The sequence below is a fragment of the Sus scrofa genome, chromosome 11, assembly GCF_000003025.6.
Source record: "Sus scrofa isolate TJ Tabasco breed Duroc chromosome 11, Sscrofa11.1, whole genome shotgun sequence".
NCBI lineage: Eukaryota > Metazoa > Chordata > Mammalia > Artiodactyla > Suidae > Sus > Sus scrofa.
This window is the reverse complement of record NC_010453.5, coordinates 8,628,992-8,649,821: the sequence shown is the minus strand read 5'-3', so window position 1 is coordinate 8,649,821 and position 20,830 is coordinate 8,628,992. Positions and strand designations below refer to the sequence as shown.

The following is a 20,830-nucleotide window of genomic DNA, read 5'->3' as shown; positions in this document are numbered from 1 at the left end:
TTTCAGTCTTCCTTTTACAAGCACGTGTAGTCCTTGTTTTTCTCCCTGTCACCTTTTGGCAAGCGTAGAAGGAGGAATGAGCTGAACCTCATCTCTGGGGTCAGCCCACCTGGGATCTTGGCTGCTCCCAAGCCCGAGCATGCCTGACCCTCAGTTAGGCTCCTCCCATGCCAGACCCTTCCTCCATCTGCTCATTGCCAATGTCAAGTCACACTGCCCTGGTTCTCCTCTGACAACACTCCTCAACTTGCTCTTCAAAATGTTCTCATTAAGTTTATGATCCAGGACTGACGCAGGAAATGATGAAGAAGCCAAAAGACTATGTTCTTTGGATATTGGAGAAAATAACCAGCTGTTGCTTATTAGAAAAAAATAACAACTGGTAGGCAGCTAACTTTCGTATATTGATGTCCATATCCAGCTCTAGACACATATCCATATTCATCTCCACATCCGCCTAGATCCATATGCATATCCAGCTCTAGAGCACATCCATATCTAGATCCATGGCCACGTCTAGATCCATAGCCCTATGTGTATCCAGCTCTATACCCATATTCATGTCTATGTCCATATCCAGCTCTAGATCCATATCCATCTAGTCTATATCCATATCCAACTAGATCCATACCCATGTCCAGCTCTAGATCCATGTCCAACTCTATATTCATATCTCTGTCCATATCTAACTCTAGCTTCATATCCATATCTAGATCCATATCTAGCTCTATGTCTCTTCCTGTGGCTACTTGCTCTGACAAACAGATTGGTAATCACAATTTTCTGAAGGAAAACCATTTCTACTCCCTACACGGCCTTGTTAATATTAGTAAATCTAACATGATGTGGCATGCCACCTGCTCAGTTTCTTGGTCACAATTTCGGCGGGTGGAAAAATGAAGGGCCACCACTAGGGAGAAAGTTTCTAGGTAGCTGAAGGTAAGAAATCCCAAGGTTCTCTGGGCTGCCGGCTATTTACATACATAATACATGTGGAATATAAATCAGTGGGGAGAGGGTGAACATCACCTCCGAATTTCTGATTTTGTTGGCTTGCTCGTAAACTTTGCCTTGAGTTTGTATGACCAGTTTCCACTGGGTGAGCAGCTGGAGCAGTAACTTGAGGGATGAATCGAGGAGTGTGTGGTGCATGTCATTTACTTCCCGGAGCAGGAAGTTGGTAAAGCCAAACAGGACATCTTCCCGCCAGTCCGAGAAGTCCACCAGCAGACCCTGAAGAGAGTTCTGTGCAATATGTCGCAGTTCATCGTCCATGTGAATCGAGAGCCTGGGAGACGGATAAAGACAATAAAATCATTTACTTGATTAGCTTTGCTTCTAGAGCTCTAAAGGAACACACACGGGTCTCCTCTCGGTAGGTGAACATGAGCCACCCTCCCCTGACATATTATTATATTCTTTACTCAGCTCCCCTGATGTTAACATCTTACACAACCCTGGCACTTTATCAAAACTGAGAAGGTCTGTGCTACGGTGCAATGCTATTGACTAAAAGAGAGATTCAGATTTCACCAGAGTTCCATCAATGTCCTTTTTTTCTGTTTCAGAATGCAATCCAAGATACCGCATGGCCTTTAGCTGCACATGAATATTTTAAAAGACATTACCAACTACAGAACAAATGAGTATCAACACTTACCACGTTTTGGGATAGTACTCAAGAACCCCTCCAGAAGCGGAAATGAACAATCAAAGCTTTGTTACGGGTGGAACTGTGTCTCCTCCCCAGTTCACTTGCTGAAATCCAAGCCCTCAAGACCTCAGAATGGGACATTCTGTGGTGATAGGGTCATGGCAGAAGGAATTAGCTACATTAGGACGGAGTCATGCTGGAGGAGGGTGGCACCCACATGACCGGCGTCCTTTTTAGGAAGGGGAAATTTAGAGGCAGAAACACGCAGGGAGAATGCCATGAAAAGACAAAGGCAGAGGTCAGGGTGATGCTTCTGTGAGCCAAGGAAGGCCAAACGATGCCAGAAACCACCAGACGCTAGGAGAGAGGCGCAGAGCAGATTCGCGCTCACAGACTCAGAAGGAAGCAACCTGGATGACATTTGATCTTGGACTTCTAGCCTCTGGGATGGTGGGACAATACAGTTCTGTTACTCAAGCCACGCAGTTGGTGTGGTTTTATTAGGGCAGCCCTAGAACACATGAAATGAGCCAAGCGCCGATCTTCAGAGTCAAAAGTCAAAATGAAGACACGTCATGGCCTATGTAAATGACACTTTTAAGGAAGGGCCAATACCGTCAGTTTTCCCACGGCATTCACTCTATTCTTCATCTCACATGGCCATCACCCACAATCTGAAACCTGGAATCTGTTTTACCTTAAACCGACAGGGCAGGACCAACTCTGAGAGCCCCAAGGTGGTGTAGCTCATGCTATTTCTGGTGATCGCTCCTCCTGAAATAACGGTATTCACTGGCCTGACCAGTGAAAACAGTCAAAAATACTCCTGCAGCGTGAAGAGACAGGACCGGGGAGGGGAGAGAGCGCTGGAAATAAAAAGGCCTGGGTGATAACAAAGTGGAATGTTTTGTGGAAGAAAAAGGGCCGGTGTCACGGAACCGAGACGGAGTGAAAATGATGTATCCAGGTAGGTCTGAGCAGCAGCAGGTGAGGGAGAAGGGGAAGAAGCCGTGAGAAGGGCCAGAGTCCCTCCCCGCCTCTTTCCTTCGAGAGTCTGAGCAGGGAGCTGCCCATCAGACACGGCCGACGCAATTTCTTCCTCCCATGTCTTTCTCATTTGTCCTTTTGTGAGATTTTCACCCGATAATCACAGATCATCTTGTGAAGCACATGGGATTTAATATCAAAAAACAGGAAACAGGAAAAACATTCTGACTGATGGAAGAAAAGAGGCCTCAGAGTTGAAGGAGAAAGACGCCCAGCCCTCCTGAGGATGCAGGATGCGCAGGAACGCCGGGTGGTGCCGGCTGACCTATTTGCAGCCTCACTGGTCCAGCGAGCGAGGGAGGAGTGGGTGAGGACAGGGCGTTCCCCAGGCCCCTGCTGGCCCACCCCACCGAGAAACCAGGAAAGGAGGACGGGTTCTAGCTGTAAAACAAACAACTGTGATTTTAATAAAAGACAGTCTGGTGAGAGTTTGGTGGCAGTAATTGAAAGCCAACAGAGACTTTCAGAGAAGGTCGCTCACGAAGTCTGGCTAGCCCGGGGACCCAAGGAAACATTTCTAAGAAGCTGATCTGGTTTCCAGGAGCCGAAAATGGGGTCACAGGTACATGGTTACACACAAAACGGTTGAGAGGCCTTAAAAGGACTCCATGGAGACGCAGCAGTAAAACACACCCAAGGAAACCACTAATGCCATCATCCATCACATCTGCCCCTCCTGGCGGCTGGCATGGACCAGCCTGGCCTGATTTAAACAGACAGTGACATTCTGCACAGGCGAAACGTGCCAGTGTCAACGGGCCCGAGGCCCCACTTGGAGCGATCCAGGCTGGGTGCGCGGTGCAGGCGTTTCGAGTAAGGAAGGATGTGGGCAAAAGGGGGAAACCCCAGACCTTGACCACGGCCACCTGCTTGTTGGCCAGAGGAGACCAATGACTTCGATGAAAAAACCCTTTGGTAAAGGTGAGCTCAGATTCAGATGGAATCTGCTCAGTTGCTCTGAATAATTTTGTGGCTAGGGTTGCCTGGATGAAAAGGGAGTGATTTCCAATTCACAAACTCCAACCAGCAGAACAGGTCCCTTGAGGGGAACAGCCTCCCCTCGGCTCAGGCAGGATCAACACAACGTTGCCAGGCAGAGGTGAGGGACTTGCTGCCTCCTGATGTCACCAAGGGCAGCAGGGGGAGATATGGCTTTGAAGTGAAGGGCTGGAGACAAGGGCTTCCAGGAACAGAGACTTGCTGACAAGAAGGATGTTAGCTTCGGGAATGATCACCAGAAGGGGTAGAAATTTCTTCTCTGTAGGTATTCAAGACGGAGTTTCCACCTACTTACAGGGTTTTGAGTTGCAGCTCAGTTAAAGAAATAAGATGACGTGGTTTATTAAAGCAAGATACGCAGCTGAGTCGAGTCTATGGTTCTCACTCGGCTGCTCTACACAGCCAGCTGCCCTCCACTCTGCAGATGTAGGCTGACGAATGAATGCTCAATGGTAAGTGATAAATATTATTCAAACACCACAGACAACTGTGGAGCTTTGCATGTGTTACCTCAGAGAGTTCCACAATTTGTAAAGAAACACTGCATGAAATGTGTTCATCTGCCATTTTGCATAAACCTGATGACATCTGTCACTTCCATTTGGCTTCAGGAAAAAATCTGTAAATTCGGGCAACTGACTTTGCTCTTCTGAAGTTCAATCGCCTAGTCTGAAAATAGGAATGAATACGTGCCCAGCTTTCCTAACACGATGTCTATGCAAAGGCATTGTACCTCATGGCATAATATGCGATTCAAATTTAAAGACGCCTAAAAATAATAACGAACATTTGCTGAGAGCTTACTGTGTTCTAGGCACTTTGCTAAGTGATTTATGTGCAATGTTTAATTTGCACAACCCTACGACAAATTTTCGGAAGGAGGGTTCATAGGGAACCGCCAATGCTTTGTGCCTGTACAGGAGAGGGCAGGAGCCTGTCGGGGGAGAAGGTCCTTCCTGTGGTCAAGGATAGCGCAGGAAGCATTTGGGAGAGAGGAAAAAAAGATGGCAGGAGCCGAGAAGAGAAGGGAGCCCTCCTTCTTCTTTTGTTCTGTGAACCACTGTTATGTTCAACTTACTAATACAAGCCTAAGGGGATTCAGCCAATCCCTGAACTGGCTGGGGGCCGTCGCCTGGGACCAATCCTTGAAATTCCTTATTCAGGAAAAAAAGGGGGGAGGCGGAGGGAGAGGGATGGACTGGGAGTCTGGGGTTAGCAGATGCAAACTATTGCAATTGGAGCGGATAAGCTATGAGATCCTGCTGTCGAGCACAGGGAGCTGTATCCACTCACTTGTGAAGGAACATGGGGGAGGATGATGTGAAAAAAAGAATGGGTGTATATATATCTGTACGTATACACACACACACACACACACACACACACATACATAATATAGATATAACCGGGTCCCTTTGTTATACAGCAGCAATTGACAGAACACTGTAAATCCAGTATAATAAAATTTTTTTTAAAAAGAAACTTTTTATTCAGGAAACTGAGCTGTGACGGACGGGGAACCCACACCAACTTTGATCTCATTTTGTCAATGATGAAGAAAACGAAGTTTCTTCTCCAGTAACAATGTACCGTGGATGTGGCCGGGAAGAGTCTGACATAGAAGCTCTCCTGTCTCCAGGGTGTGGTGGCAACTGCATCCACATGTGACTGGCCTCGGGGGAGTAAAGCGACTCAAGACGTGAAACCCACATTCATGGCTATTCGATTTCTGCGCTTTTGTCCTCCACCCTTGAGATCGGAAGGGGCTCAGGCTCCCAGGGTTAACAGCCCTGTGCGAGGGCCAGCTCGGCCAGTGATCCCGCCAGGAGAAGGGCCTCTGGCTGCTTCAGATGCTTGGGAAAAAGGCCTCTTCACAGGCTTCCCATATAAGGCCAGTCATCTTCTTGACTGTGCCCTGAGACTCCAACTCTCAGGATTATTTATTTGTCCTTCCCCCTCATAAAACCGGTCCCCAGCGCTGGGGGCTTTGTGAGAATGTACGTGATATGGAACACGACACGCTATAAATAGCGCTGCCATTCCAATCACGTCTGACCGAATGCCCTCCCCACCGCCGGGCACCCCGGGCTGCAGATCCAGGCGCCGCTGGATGAGGCTGTCGGGGCCGCTGCAGAGGTCTGCATCTCCCACGGGGATCTGCTGCAGGAAGGGGGCTCTTGTCTCACACTCGGAGATGAACTGTGCCCACCACGGGAGAGACTTGATTGGGAAGGAGCGCCCAGGCAGAGAGCAGCGGGTGAGGGGGCCCAGGAGGACCGCTCTGCCAGGGGCCTCTCGGTCTCAGGGTGGATGCAAATGGGGTTAGTTTCTGTCTCTGGCCAACTGGCCTGCTCAGCCCATACTTGGTCTGGCCCAGGGTCCTTCTTGGTGGTGTGGGCATCGCTCCGCCAAGATGGATTCCAGCACCGAAGATTCTGGAAGGTTGGTTATCTCCTCCCTCCTATTGCCCCCTCCCCAATTCTCCAGGTGAGTCTTCAGGGCAGCATCAGGTTCGCTACCAGGGCCTCCTGTTTTGAGACAACGCATGCAAGCGGCTATACTGTGTATGGCCAAGGGGGGTGGCTTCAATTAATGGTCCCCTGATAGATTCACAGCCAGAGAGCATTAGAGACCCGAGCAGAAGGCTGCATGACCTTCAAAACACTTAGCATTTCAAAGCGTTTAGTTACAGAATCATCGCCAGCCAATGAGAACGTCAAGGAAATAAGTGACCTTTCCTTCCTCTTCAGTTTAACCCATGACCGTCTTTCCCTGCTGTCACATTTTCCCTCAGATTAACCCAAGGGCTGTGTCTACTGCCACTTTAGCCCTGGCAACCAGCTCAAGAAACAGGCAGTACTATTCCAGCTTCACCAAGAGAAGAAGACAGGCTGAGGAATTACATGACGTGTCAAGATCACATGGCCAGGAAAATGGCAAAGCAGGGAAGCAAAATTTGGGATTTACTCCCACGGCGGGGGGGGGGGGGCACCTCCTCCGCAACTCTGCCGGCGCCTCCCCTTCTCGGATGGTGGGTCTTCGGCCCCGCAGTGCTCACTGCCACAGCCAACCCGTTCACCAGGCACCCCCTCTGGGACCCGCCTGTGGTCCCACCCTCCCGCTGCTGCCCATGGCTGCTCCTTCCCATCTCTGGGTAATCCTGGCGCTCGTCTCATGGCTCTTCCTCATTCTCCACATTTCTCCCATGACTTCGCCATCATCCTGGGAGACTCCGTGTTGGCGTGGATGATGCTTGATAGCGTCTCAATCTCTCTATGCCTCTGCTTCCCGCCTCCCAAATCACCATGTTTATTATCCACGGGGAATCCACCTGCTGCTCCTCCGTCAATCTTCTCCTCCCCCGGCCCTGGAAGCCCCTTTGTGATCCAGGCCTGTGTTCCCTCTTTGCTCACTGCGCCCCTATTTCTGATGAAGGCGCTCCAGGCTCACGTTCTGGTGGCTGGGCCTCAGCAAACGCCTAGGATGCAATCTGTTTTCAGTTTATCTTCTTCTTACAGTATGTCCTAGACATGCAACAGAAGAAAGAAGGACCCGTGGCCTGGAGGTGGCTGCTTAGAGCAAAGAACAGATGGCAGGTTACAGGTAACACACGTCGGCGGAAGGGTAGACGGCTGTGGCTGGAGAACGGCAAGGCTTGACACAGTGGTTATGCAAGCAGGGCATGTTCCGTAAAGCTCACGAGCCAGCACCATCCTGGGCTAGTGCCCACGGGAAGAAGGAAAGCAGTGAAGCGGGTGGGGCTGGACAGTGGCTATAAAGCTATTAACAGACGGCCAGAAGTGATCAACACAGGCGTCCAGACGGGCTGTGCAGAGCGGGACACATCAGGACCACAATCACTGGGACACAGCGCTCCCCATGGGGACACTCAGAGCCACCGGAGGCCACCGGGTGATCGGCAGGGCTTGGGCCATTTTTTGGATGTTGATGAGACGGTCCTCTCCCAAGACTACAGAGTATCAGTAAGCGAGGCTCGGCCTCATGCATCTTTCGCCCAGGCAGCATTTATACCCGTTATCCTTCTTTGGCCTTTCCTCTGTCCCACCGTTAGCAGATTAACCAGCCCCAATTGCCCTTTTTTATCATGGTTTTCTCCTGCGTAAAAACTCCAGCCGTCCAAATGCCTCAGCTAATAGAAAAGGGGAGTTGAAAAATCTCTCTCTCTAGTCTTACTCCCATTTCTTTTTATCACTGGGTTTCTAAACTCTTTTTTCTTGCTTTTTTTGAAAATCAAGGATGGCGTTTTGTTCTTCCTTATTCTATCCCCTCCATACACCCCATTTCTAATGATTTTGCCTTCTAAAGGCATTGAGGTAATAAGAAACTTTGGATTTTTAAGTTAAAGACACGCACACCTGTCAACCAGAATGTCAGATCAACATGAGAAAAATCAGATTGACTTATAATAATATTTCACTCAAAGCAAACGAACTTTAGGTTCGAGCTGGACTGGGCCTTCTTACGGAGGAGGGGGAGGCGGATAAATGTATGACTTTGGCAGGATTCTCGGGGGCTGAAATTAGCTTAGGGACCCGTTCCCCACCTTCTTGGCCCCCTGAGGCTGTGTAGGTCTCAGACCAGGCATCAGTCCTGAAAGAACCTCTTTCCAGCCCAACGCATCTCCTCATTTCCTGTCCAGCTCTGCGCCTTTCCTCCTGTCACGCCCTTTACGTTTCTGATTCTCTCTTTCCTTCAAAGGGCAGCTCAAGTTCCACCTTCTCCATCCTCCCACCCTCTGATTTCCCACGTACTGCATTTTTTGTAGCATTAATGTGCAGTTTCGGGCCTTGGGTTGTTAGTTTCCTATGTGCTTATGTATTTGCCTCTACATTGAATGTATCTACTTATTATTATTATTTTTTATGGCTACAACCGGGGCATATGGAGTTCCTGGGACAGGGATTGAATCTGAGCCACATCTGCTGCCATGCTGGATTCTCTAACCTACTGTGCTAGGCAAGGGATCAAACCCGTGCCTCTGCAGCAACCTGAGCCATTACAGTTGGATTCTTTTTTTTTTTTTTTTTTTTTTTTTTTGTCTTTTTGTCCTTTGTTGTTGTTATTTCTTGGGCCGCTCCCGCGGCATATGGAGGTTCCCAGGCTAGGGGTTGAATCGGAGCTGTAGCCACCGGCCTATGCCAGAGCCACAGCAACGCAGGATCCGAGCCACGTCTGCAACCTACAACCACAGCTCACGGCAACACCGGATCGTTAACCCACTGAGCAAGGGCAGGGACCGAACCCGCAACCTCATGGTTCCTAGTCGGATTCGTTAACCACTGCGCCACGATGGGAACTCCTACAGTTGGATTCTTAACCCACTGCGCCACAGCAGAGACTCCTCCTCATTGAATTTTGAACCCCTCAAACATGGGAAAAAAACCCAGACCAAACAAAAGCTTTTCTTTATTCCTCTTGCACAGTCCAGATGGACCCAGAAATAGTAAATGTTTGTCAATTTTTAGTCATGGTTTGAGGTTTTTAGCCATCATAAAAAGCATTAAAATCAATTTTGGTCAGACAAGGCCCACAACAATTGTCGCCTACCTTGCCAGCAAGTCAATAAGTTCAAGTTTCGACATCCCATCGGGAAGCAGACGAGGAATAGCAGCAACGCAGGTCCTGAAAAGATCTATTTTCGGCTTTCTCTCACCCCTAGAATGTGAAGACAAAGTTTAAACATAGGTCAAAGGTTATGAAAAAAAAATTGTTTAATTGAGCAAATATGTGAACAAAGAGTAGAATCCACACCTTTGGAATCACTGCCCGGTATTCGCTCCTTATTCTTAAATGCTTATGCCCCTTATAGCTTGGCTAGTTCTCAGAGAGGTTATACAGATTTAAAAGTTAGACAGAGGTATCTAGCTAAAAAGAAAGCTGCCAATGGCAGTAGTATTGTACCTGCCATTGGACAGGGTTCCATGGGGTTGGTCCCTGTGCACTGCGGCTCTGAGACACTGAATTCATTGAAATACCTAAATGCATCAACATTTAAGAAATACATTGCATTTACTCTTCAATTCAAAATTTAAAATGAGATTTTAATGTGTCAAAGGAATGGTGCCTCTAACAAGCATGACATCTGGAAGCTTCTCTCCCCAACGAGTTATATTTCTCCTCTTAGATTTCCCACTTTTTTTTTTTCAGAAAAAATTAAGTGCTTCCAAAAATAAGTCTTCCATAATTTCAAGTAAAATCCTGGAATGCGTATAATAGTGCACCCATTTCTGATTTTTAAAATTCCACTGATGGTCCCGACCTCATTGGAGATTTTTTCTTTTTGCTTTCTGGAGAATATGTATGTCTAAAGGTAATAAGTGTCTTATATAGCCTGTTGTATAATCTAAAGGGAAAATATAAGTTTTGTGATAATTATTTCAATTTTGACTTGTTTAAATAGGTAACTGATTCTTAACCACGCATTTTATCAATAACCTTTAGGGAAAAACTAATCCACACATCAAATCTTTCAAATAACCCAAGGGATAAAATAATCGTATGTTTAAATTCCTTTTCTTTGGAGGTCCTGTTGTGGCGCAGTGGTTAACGACTCCAACCAGTAACCATGAAGTTGCGGGTTCGATCCCTGGCCTTGCTCAGTGGGTTAAGGATCCGGCATTGCCGTGAGCTGTGGTGTAGGTCACAGATGCAGCTCGAATCCTGCATTGCTGTGGCTGTGGTATAGGCCAGTGGCTACAGCTCCGATTAGATCCCAAGCCTGGGAACCTCCATATGCTGCAGGAAATGACCCTAGAAAAGGCAAAAGACAAAAAAAAATTACTTTTTTTTTTTGTCTTTTTAGGGCCGAACCGGTGGCATATGGAAGTTCCCAGGCTAGGGGATGAATCAGAGCTGCAGCTGCTGGCCTACACTGCAGCCACAGCAACGCCAGATCCAAGCCAAGCCGCGTCTCTGAGCTACACTACAGCTTACAGCAACATGGGATTCTTTACCCACTGAGCGAGGCCAGGGATCGAACCTGTGTCCCCATGGACCCCATTTGGCTTTGTTACCACTGAGCCGCCACGGGAACTCCAGCACGTTTAAATTCTGACGATTTAGTCTTCTGAGAATAAATATATAATTTGGCACCAAATGAACAATCGTTAAGACTCCAACACACAATGAACATGCAGAGGAGCAGAGAAGTAATTCCTTCTTGGAATAGTAACTATGTCAGAACGGAAGTGCCACAAGCAGACTCCATGCGCTCTATAATGTAAAAATGAGATGCACTGCAGAAAAGGACCATCATCCGTAAATCGACTGACTGTACTTCAGTAAAACTTAAACAAATCTAAAGGATGATAATCAGATACGAATTTTGCCCTGTGACAATACTTCTTCGCAAGTGTTTGTAAGTTTGTCAGGAATGCATACAAAACTGCTGATGTGAAAACCAAAACATACATATTCGATTTCTAAAATGCCTTGCTTTTCTGGAAAGCAGTAGGATTCTTTTCTCTCCTTTTCCGTAGCCTGAAGGGGAGGCCACTCTACAGCGGTTTTCAGTCTCATGAAATGACCTCCTCCATGGCTGGACAGAGTCAGGGCCTGGTGAGCTGATGGTTCATGTATAAGAGAGTTGTTCTAACGTGCTCACCAGATGTTTTAAACAGCTGAGATTATTTTCTTATGTCAGAAAACAGATAACCCCGCTTGGCCTGAAGTATGAGGCAAATCCTGCCAGACGTCCCAGCTGATAAAGCAAAAGCCAAGATTAGAAACTCGAATTAGGGTATGGTTTCCTTTGACTGCAGGCCTTATTCCTTGGGCTTTTATAGGAAGCATGCGAATCGCCCAAATAACGTACATTTTTATTAACATATATTGTATGATTATATTTACGATTACTATTATTTGCCAGCAGAAAGCAGATAAGGGATCAGGAATGGAGACAGAGCAAAAGAGAATGCTTCATGTTCAAGTTCATACGCCATGTGTGGGGTGGGCTTCAACGCTCTTCTGCTAAATGGTTACATCATTCTCTACTGTTTCTCCTTGTCTGTTTAGAAATGCAGCCCTGAGTGATTTTCCTCTCAGTGATCTGCCGGCAAGCCCAGCACAAAAACCACTTCCAGCCCTATTTGGGGGGCTCTCAAGATGGTTGAAGAGGAATAAAAAAGACTCACCTTAGCAGAAGTTGAAGATATTGTTAAAATATGAATGAAATGTTTACATTTAAACTGGTACCCCCTTCTGGTTTTGAATATACTGTTTTGATCCTGACCCTGTCTTATGATCACTGGATTATAAACATAGTTTTCCTTTAAAGGTCTTTCATTTCTTGAGTAATTTTAGAGGAAGCAATTACGTGGCCTAAGTTTTAAAAGCATTTCTTATAGCCTCTGCATAAATTAAAAATTGCTTTACTATATTAAAGAGCATGAAATAAGGTTTAGGGACAATCGGGCAATTTGTGAGCCGAGTACCAGAGCTGTAGACAAGGTATTCAATGTTACTCACTTTGGTCAATTTCAATTCTTTCACCATTTTGGTCAAAAAGTCTAAAGGAACATGATTGTCATATCATCTAAATCAAATGATGGGAAAGCTGAGGACAAAATCCATCACATAACCTCCGTTTTGAAAAATAACGTGTATACATATATTTGTGTTGACACAGGGAAGGGTCTGGAAGAAATCACTCTGAACCGAGGAATGGTTGCAGGTTTCAAGGGGAGTTCTGAGGAGGAGCTTTTCATTTTAACTTGCTGTCCTGCTAAATAGGTAATGAACATCATTCTCTATTTTTAACTTTATTTTATCATGTTTTGTTGCATTGCACTTCATTTTAGACATATTACCACTGTGATAAAAACACACACCCATCATATGAACCTCCCTGTGCAGGTTACAACCTTCCAACTAATTGTGGTCTTAGAGCTGGATGTGCCGAGTGACCAAGGACATTTACCTAATTAGATCTTTGGAAATGTATGCCACAGGTGCCAAGTACGATTTAATGCAGAGTTCTACAACCAAGTCCAAACTTTCTGCAAGTGTCAAGTTATAATCTAATCCAGGTTCCTGCCATAACTCATCAAAAGTAGCAAATACAAATTGTGTTAATTTTTTTTTTTTTGGTCTTTTTGTCATTTCTTGGGGCGCTCCCATGGCATATGGAGGTTCCCAGGCTAGAGGTCAAATTGGAGCTGTAGCCACCAGCCTGCACCACAGTCACAGCAATGCGGGATCCGAGCTGCCGAGTCTGCAACCTACACCACAGTTCATGGCAATGCCAGATCCTTAACCCACTGAGCAAGGCCAGGGATTGAGCCTGCTACCTCATGATTCCTGGTCGGATTCGTTAACCACTGAGCCACGACGGGAACTCCAAATTGTGTTAATTTCTAATGCAGAGCCCTAGTTACAAGTTTAGATCTCGGATCTTGGCGAAGAACATTTGATTTCTACATTCTAAGCTATGAACACATTCTTAAAATCTAGTATTTCTGTGACATGGTTGCAGAGAGACTCTTAAGCAGGTCTAACTCTCACCCATCAGGAACTGACCCTAGAAACAAGTGAACTTGAGATTCATAAAGACGGAATGTCTCTAAGACGGTGAAGTCACTCTGGTACGTGGGTTTGGGAGCCAAGCATTGCTTCTAAAAGTTGTGGACCTATAAAGAGTTGTGGGCCTATTTTCTAATGCATTGGCCTAGTGACATTTGAAATATAACCACAACAGATCCCAGGTTTGACCTTCTTTTTACAGTTAGTCAAATATTATCAAAGTATGTTTTAACTACCTCTAACATTTCTTAGAACGCAGGTTCTTTTTTTTTTTTTTTTTTTTAACTAAAGTATAGCTGATTTACAATGTCGTGCCTGCTTCTGCCAGATGGCAATGTGATCCAGTCACTTTGAACAAAACACAGGATAAAGGGGAAGGCTCTCTGCTGGTATCGTAACCCATCATTGAAACCCTAGTCCGTCCCCCCGCCCCCCCAATACTCACGTGATCATGTCCTCGGGTTCTTTGTTTAACATCTGGACATTCGTTAGCATCATACACCTTCCCACTTCTTTATCAAGGTGCCTCAAAATGTTGTCCACAGCTTTTCGTACTTGAGAGTAATATAATGACATGCCTGAAAAACACGCATTACAGGTACGTCTTTGACTCTATCCAAGACTGAAGGCCTGGTTTATTCATCCTCTGTGATACGTTTGTACTGATAACTTCCTGTGGGTCAATAAATTCCCTAAGCAGAGTCTAACTTCATCTCTTAGCTTCAGGAGCCTTAGCAAACTGTCTGGACATACTGGATATTACCCAGGTAATCTTTTAAAATTCAACACACAGGAATTCTAATACTTTTAAAGGGAAATATTTTCCAAGAGAATTACAATAAACAAGGACATAGAAAAGTCCACATTAAGATTTTTGTACTTCTGGTTAGCATAAGAAAATACATCATCAAGAGTGATTATGAGAATAAAAGATAATTCTCATTGGGGGTTAGGAGTTTAACAACTTTTATACTATTCTCTGAAATACATGTGTGGATTTTTTTTTTTTTTAGAAAAAGCAAAAAAATGACTTCACGTCATAAATTTTTAAACAGTGTATTTTAGCTATATTATTGTCATGGCTTTCATTAATACAGTGGAAGACAAATATGTACAGAAAATGTATTTTATATGTATATATATTAATTTCATACATTTGTGAATATAATATAGGTGTAAAGTCAATTGCTTTGTGCCTAAAATTTATATTTAATGAAGGAATTGTTAATGGTTATTTTTCATGATTAAATCTTTTTGAACTCATTTAAGCACTGCATGGCTAAAGATAAACATTTTAAAGGAAAAAGTTTCCTCATATGTTTACTTCAGATCTTTGGAATCCAGGAACTATCTTTTTTTTTTTTTTCTTTTTTAGGGCCACATCCACGGAATATGGAAGTTCCCAGGCTAGGGGTTATGTAAGCTGCTGGCTTATGCCATGGCCACAGCAACGCAGGAGCTGAGCTGTGTCTGAGACCTACACCTCAGTTCATGACAACCCTGGATCCTTAACCCACTGAGCGAGGCCAGGGATTGAACCCGCATCCTCATGGATACTAGTCAGGTTCATTACTGCTGAGCCATGACAGGACTGCCTCCAGGAACTATGTTAACAAAGTTTGCAATAGGTTTCTACCTTTGGGAACTCAGGAAAAAAGACAAATGCAAAAAAAAAAAAAAAAAAAATCACCTCTTTGGCTTAAGATGGTTAAATTAAAAGGACAAAAATCTCATGTAGGCTAAACTCATAATATATCCTGGCATGTATGAGATTTGGCATGTTTCAAACAGAGATTAAAATAATTTTACTGAAAAGAAAAAAGAAGAAAAGGAACTGTAGAAATGAATGAGGAAAGGAATGAATGAAACTATACATATATACAGTTGCTTTATCAACAGGATTATCTATCAAAAGGACACCAAAAGATGTCTCAGAAATTTACTGTAAATTGCAGGTAATCAATACTGGAAGTCTCAAAAGACCATAGATAAATATCTACTATTTAAACTGCAAAATGTGGAGTTCCCAGTGTGGCTCAGCAGTAACAAACCTGACTAGCATCCATGAGGACGAAGGTTCGATCCCTGGCCTTGCTCAGCGGGTTAAGGATCTGGCGTTGCTGTGGCTATGGGGGAGGATGACATCTGTAGCTCTGATGAGACCCCTAGCCTGGGAACCTCCATATGCCGCGGGTGCAGCCCTAAAAAAAAGACAAAAAAAAAAAAAAAAAAAAAAAAAGAAGAATCTACTGGTCCTTTGAAAGGCTTCATGAGGCCCTGTGCAAACACATCTCTGAAACCCACCTATCATTTTGGCTTCCTCTTCCGTCAGTGTTTTACTCAGGTAGGTTTTCTTCACTCTCAGTGTGTTTCCTGAAGGGAGAACAGCTCCCGTGACTGGCATCGGAGGCTCGCCATCCTTCTGCTGCAAGCTGTCCGCTATGACCAGGAAGGCCCGTAAACCAATGTTCATTCTCTGTAAGATACAGGATGCTCATGATGAAAAGAGAGAACCCAGCTGCCATAGCGAAGTTAAACCACCTTTCAGAGGAGTTACGCATGGCGTGCTGTCTAGATTTGTGTGGGAAAGTCATTTAAAAGACACAAGAGTTTAGGCCTGACCAACGGAAATAAAATGCAGTTTCTGACACTATTTGCTGCTGCGTCGTAAGAACCCCCCCGGGAGGAGGTTCGCCAAACTTGGAGGCTATGCCTGAGATGGTGACAGTCACTCTGTTTGGGGATCCTTGGGGATCAGTGATGCTCTGAACAGCTGCAACTGAGGGCAACTGAGGCCAGAAGAAGTCTCTTCTGACTCCTGGAAGAAGACATGCGTTCCTTCACAAAGACTGAATGAAAACAAACAGGAGTTCCGAATGTGGCTCGTAGCAATAAAAGTCACCTGCTCTCAACTGCAGGTTGTGGACTTTTGATTCACACGTTTGAAAAAAAATAGAAAAAAATTCAATGCCCCAGAACCTGTCACGGAGAAAAACACATGAGCTTATACGAAGAAGTATCATTCTGGGTCAGATCCTTATCTTCCTCGGGCTCAGGTATAACATCAGCTCTGAAAGATAACGTGGGGGTAAGATGGTTGTTCTCGGCACTGATGGTCTCCCAAGGTCGGAAGGTAGTAAAATATCTGTACTTCCTTAAACAGCCACGAGCCAACCATTCACACTCCTATTTTCAAACCCCATCAAGTAATAAATTCCCCAAGCAGACAGCTACCTGATGCGGGTAGTAATAATAACCAGTACTAACAATGATAACGCAGTTATGATTTACTGAGTTCTTACAATATACCCAGAACTGCCCATGAACTCTCGTCTTGAAAACAGCCATGCCAACAAGGTGTGATTATTCCCGTCTGTCAGGTGAGGAATCCGAAGGCCACACAACTAGTCGGTGGGAAGCTCTATTTCCAAGTCGGGTTTGCCCAAACCATCGAGGCTACATGATTGCATCTTATGACAGGAACGAATACTGACTTCTAGTTTTAAACTATTTATTCCAGCTTCAAGGAGTAGAGCTATTTCAGCCACGGTGAGGTCGGCATTTCTCTGGCCCATCCACACCCAATCCAATGTGTATTTTATGACTTTATGGCCTTCAGAAATAGTCTCTCTCCATTTTCTAAAAGGAAAGAGGATTAAAAACGCACCTATATTAAAGGTCATCAGTCCTCTTATGTATTTTAGTAATTCTCTCATGAAATGTTTTCTAGGCTTGCAGACTTTTTTCTCAAGATCTAGCAGTGTTTTGGGTAAGGAAATACAATGTTCAATTCAGGAGATGCAGCACCAACAGGAAAACTGTGCATTGATGTAAATGATCAAGCCTCAATTATTTGCAAGTGGGTTATGTACTTTATGCGCCGTCTTTACCAGTTTTCTTAGTTTGCCTTTCCTCTGAATAATACTAAGGGAATAATTAAGTTGCCCTTATATTTTCAACTTAATTTCCAAGCTGACTTCTTATGCTTTATATAGCTCTGCATCATAGCTTTCCTTCTACTATCTGTCTGGTTTGGAAAAATTATTAAATTTTTCCAAGTTGAAGTCTCAGCTTTCTTTCTGTAAAATGAGGACAATAATGCCTATCAATCGTACAGGGCAAGGGTGAGGATTAAAGCCTAGAAAGTTCTTGCTGGTAAATTTCTATCGTAGGTTAGAATCTCTACTTTTTTCTATTGGCGTCCAATTTATTGAGGTATGATTCACATGTAAGAGAATACACTCCTTTTAGTCATACAGTTCTTTAAATTTTGAGAAACATATATAGTCAGGAATCTGCCATCATGGTCAAGATATAAACTATTTCCATCATCCCCAAAAGTTCCTCTGTGCCTCTCCATAGTCAGCCCCTCCTCCAACCCCAGCACCTGACAATCTTTGTCTAATTTCTGCCTATAGTTTTGCCTTTTCTAGAAAGTGATAATAAATAGACTCAGTCTGTAGCCTTTTGTGTCTGGCTTCTTCCACTTAGCTTTATGCTTTTGGGGTGCTTTACAACCTCAATAGTTTATTCCTTTTTATGGCTGAATAGTATTCCACTGCATTGATGATTCACAGTTTTAGACATTTGCCAGCTGTTGAACAGAGGCTGCTTTCCCATTTTTAGTGATGACGAATAAAGCTGCTATAAATATTCATACAAACTCTTGTGGACATGTTTTAATTTCTCTTGGATAGTGGAACGGCTGAATCATATGCCAAGAGATCATATGCCAAATTATAAGAAATTTCCAAATCGTTTTCCAAAGAGGTTGTACCATTTTTGCATCCTCACTAAAATAGTATAAAGTTCCAATTGCTCTGTATCCTCCTCAGCACATCTCCTTCTGGTTTTAACTTGCATTTCCCTCATGGCTAATAATGCTGCACATCATGGGTTTATTGATCATTTGCATCTCTTTTTTGGTGAAGAAGCTCTTCATTTTGCCCATTTAAAAAATTGGGTTATTGAGTCGTGAGAGCTCTTTACATATTCTGCATAGAAGAGTTTTGTCAGTACATGTTTTGCAAATATTTTCTCCCAGTTTCTGGCTCTACACTTTATTAACATTATCTTTTAAGGTGCATTCTTTTAAATTTTGATGATATTCAATTTATCAGCTGTTTCTTTTATAATTTATGTTTTTTTTTGTATTCTATCTAAGAAACTTGTGTCTACCTCAAGGTCACAGAGATTTTATCTTAACATTTTCTTCTGGGAGATTTATGATGTTGGATCTCACATTTAGGCTTATGATTCCCTTTGAGTTAATTTTTGCTGACAGTGCAAATTATGGGTCGAGGTTCAGCACTATTTATTAGAAAGACTATACTTTCTTCCCAGAAATGCTTGAAACCATTGGTTCCCAGGCAAGAGAAGACTCTATTAGCTGGGTCCTGGGCTTCCTTCAGCCAAAATGCCTTGAATTTGCCCTGGCTTTGTTCCTCCCCTCCCATTGGCCCACTGCCCCTGGCTGCAGCCCTTCCAGAAACTCCTATTTGAGGGCTTCTCAGGCTGCCCCTACCCACGTGGGAACCTGAGCTCCAACCAGAGGATGCAGGGTGTGGTGGGAAGAAGCGTGATGATGCAAGGAGAGCTGGGTTCTTTTTGCTACTAACCCACTGCTTATCTGGAGCCTCTGGGCTCTGCGTCTCCCTCCTCACTGACAGAATGAAGGAGCCAGAGGGCATCACGGTGATGATAAGAACAATCTTAACATTTTTTTATGGTGTGCAATTTGTTTTTGCTTATGAATTTGTACGATCACAATTACTCTGTGAGGTGATCTGGAAAAGCATTTTGTCCCTCTTCTTGGCAAAAAGGTTGACCTTCAGAGAGTTCAATGTCCCACAGCTAGTAAAGGGGGAGAGCCAGGGTCCAGGGGTGACTCTGACGTCTGAAATTCCATCATCTGTACTATCGTAGTCAAATGACATGGGCAGAAACAAACAGAAGACTTTTGGGGGAAGATGAACTTGAGCCCGTTCCCTGAGGCGGCCAAGCAAAAAGTAGGCTCCTGCTGATGCACGTTCTGTACTGAGGAGACGAAAGGGTCAGTCTTACCTCCGGATTGAGACTGAAAGCTTTGGCTGGTTTTCCCACACAAAGAAAATCAAAAATGATTTCTTTCATTGCAAAATCTAAACGCTCCTAGAGTGGAAAAGAGAAAGCAAAAGTGTTAAAATACTACTTTAATGGGAAGATGTCTTTTTTTGTCATATGCACCAAACAGGTGACGGCTCAAAGAAGAGACGGGCCACCCGGTTTTGTGCATCCAGGGAACCCCTGAAGGAGGACCACATTCCTCTGACCCTTTGGGGGAGCTGCTTGTGTTTTCGGGTGGTGTGTGGAGATGTTATTATACATGGCATTAGGCCCTAAAGCGTAGAGTGACCAATGACTGAGGGCTGAAACATGAAAAACCAAAACACTCTGAGCATCTAAGTGGATACACAATACAGACTCTTCCTGCTTGTACTGCACATGCTGGTAACTTCTTGAAACGCCGTGTGTTTTAAGAAGCACCCCTGGAGTTCCCGTCGTGGCGCAGTGGTTAACGAATCCGACTAGGAACCATGAGGTTGCGGGTTCGGTTCCTGCCCTTGCTCAGTGGGTTAACGATCCGGCGTTGCCGTGAGCTGTGGTGTAGGTTGCAGACGCGGCTCGGATCCTGAGTTGCTGTGGCTCTGGCGTAGGCCGGAGTCTACAGCTCCGATTCGACCCCTAGCCTGGGAACCTCCATATGCCGCGGGAGCGGCCCAAGAAATAGCAACAACAACAACAAAAGACAAAAAGACAAAAGACAAAAAAAAAAAAGAAGCACCCCTGAAAAATGGCCATTTTCTCCTATTCTCTAACATTTCAGATCCTTTGGCTCATATTCGAACAGACCATTGTGCAAGAGAAATGAGTAATCAACAGAGAGGACATATTAAGGTCACTTAAACGAGAAAGCTTCCTCCCTAATGTCAGACAGTGGCTACTAGAATATGACATGTTCATTCTTTACAACATATTCCAGAATAATCGAAGCACATGCTCAGCCACATAACTACAGGTAGAAAAGTGCCATTAATTTATCTGCCTGCAAAGCAAGTAACTAAGTATAAATATTACAGAGGGGCTTCATGGGACTAAAGACACAGAGAGAGATCACATATGAAATAGACTGTGAAGCAGCACTGACCCTTACGTCTTTATATGAATATCAACTGCATTTCAGCTGTATTTTCACGCTTATTATGTCCCTTTACCACACAACACTCTGAGGGACACTGGGCAAGTATTTTCATTCACGTTTTAGAAAGAAAGACACTGAGAATAAAGACGTTTTAGGACTTCTTTAAGGGCACGGAGCTGGCTCAGCCTGGCCTGGAAGAATCATCTTTGCCGTTTCATGCTTCTCTGTAAATCACAAGGAAGTCAAAGCTGGGATAAAACCATGTGCACACAAAGTGTTTTAAAAAGTACAAGTCTTGGGTCTAAATAGTAAACTAACACTACACGTTTAATGTTTTAAAAAGTACAAGTCTTGTGTCTAAATAGTAAACTAACACTACACGTTTAATCTTATTGGACCCAGTTCTTAAG

The 20,830-nt window shown here is 44.5% G+C and overlaps 2 protein-coding genes across 3 annotated transcripts in view; one reads left to right on the top strand and one right to left on the bottom strand.

Moving 5' to 3' along the window:
- The window catches only part of FRY (FRY microtubule binding protein), a 246,576-nt gene that overhangs the window by 115,268 nt on the left and 110,478 nt on the right, over positions 1 to 20,830 (bottom strand). Inside the window, 5 exon segments of the mRNA XM_021065177.1 lie at positions 1,030 to 1,288; positions 9,269 to 9,376; positions 13,686 to 13,818; positions 15,545 to 15,716; positions 19,304 to 19,390. Coding sequence (XP_020920836.1) covers positions 1,030 to 1,288; positions 9,269 to 9,376; positions 13,686 to 13,818; positions 15,545 to 15,716; positions 19,304 to 19,390 — 759 coding nt within the window.
- On the top strand, positions 5,499 to 12,063 carry LOC106507937. 2 transcript variants are annotated; one of them, XR_002336484.1, is made up of 3 exons: positions 5,499 to 5,957; positions 6,495 to 7,303; positions 11,735 to 12,063. XR_002336484.1 is itself a non-coding variant. In XM_013989770.2 (2 exons), exons 1-2 carry the CDS (start codon positions 5,760 to 5,762, stop codon positions 6,948 to 6,950), a joined length of 654 nt encoding a protein of 217 aa, XP_013845224.2. In that variant the 5' UTR covers positions 5,499 to 5,759; the 3' UTR covers positions 6,951 to 8,688. The 2 variants fall into 2 exon arrangements, 1 of the variants encoding a protein (XP_013845224.2); XM_013989770.2 differs by lacking the exon at positions 11,735 to 12,063 and having other exon boundaries at positions 6,495 to 8,688.

Bases quoted from the DNA above. Each gene is read 5' to 3' on its own strand.
- LOC106507937 (XM_013989770.2), top strand. From the start codon at position 5,760: ATGCCCTCCCCACCGCCGGGCACCCCGGGCTGCAGATCCAGGCGCCGC. The intron at 5,958-6,494 runs GTGAGGGGGCCC...ATTTTCCCTCAG, and splicing joins GCCCAGGCAGAGAGCAGCGG to ATTAACCCAAGGGCTGTGTC.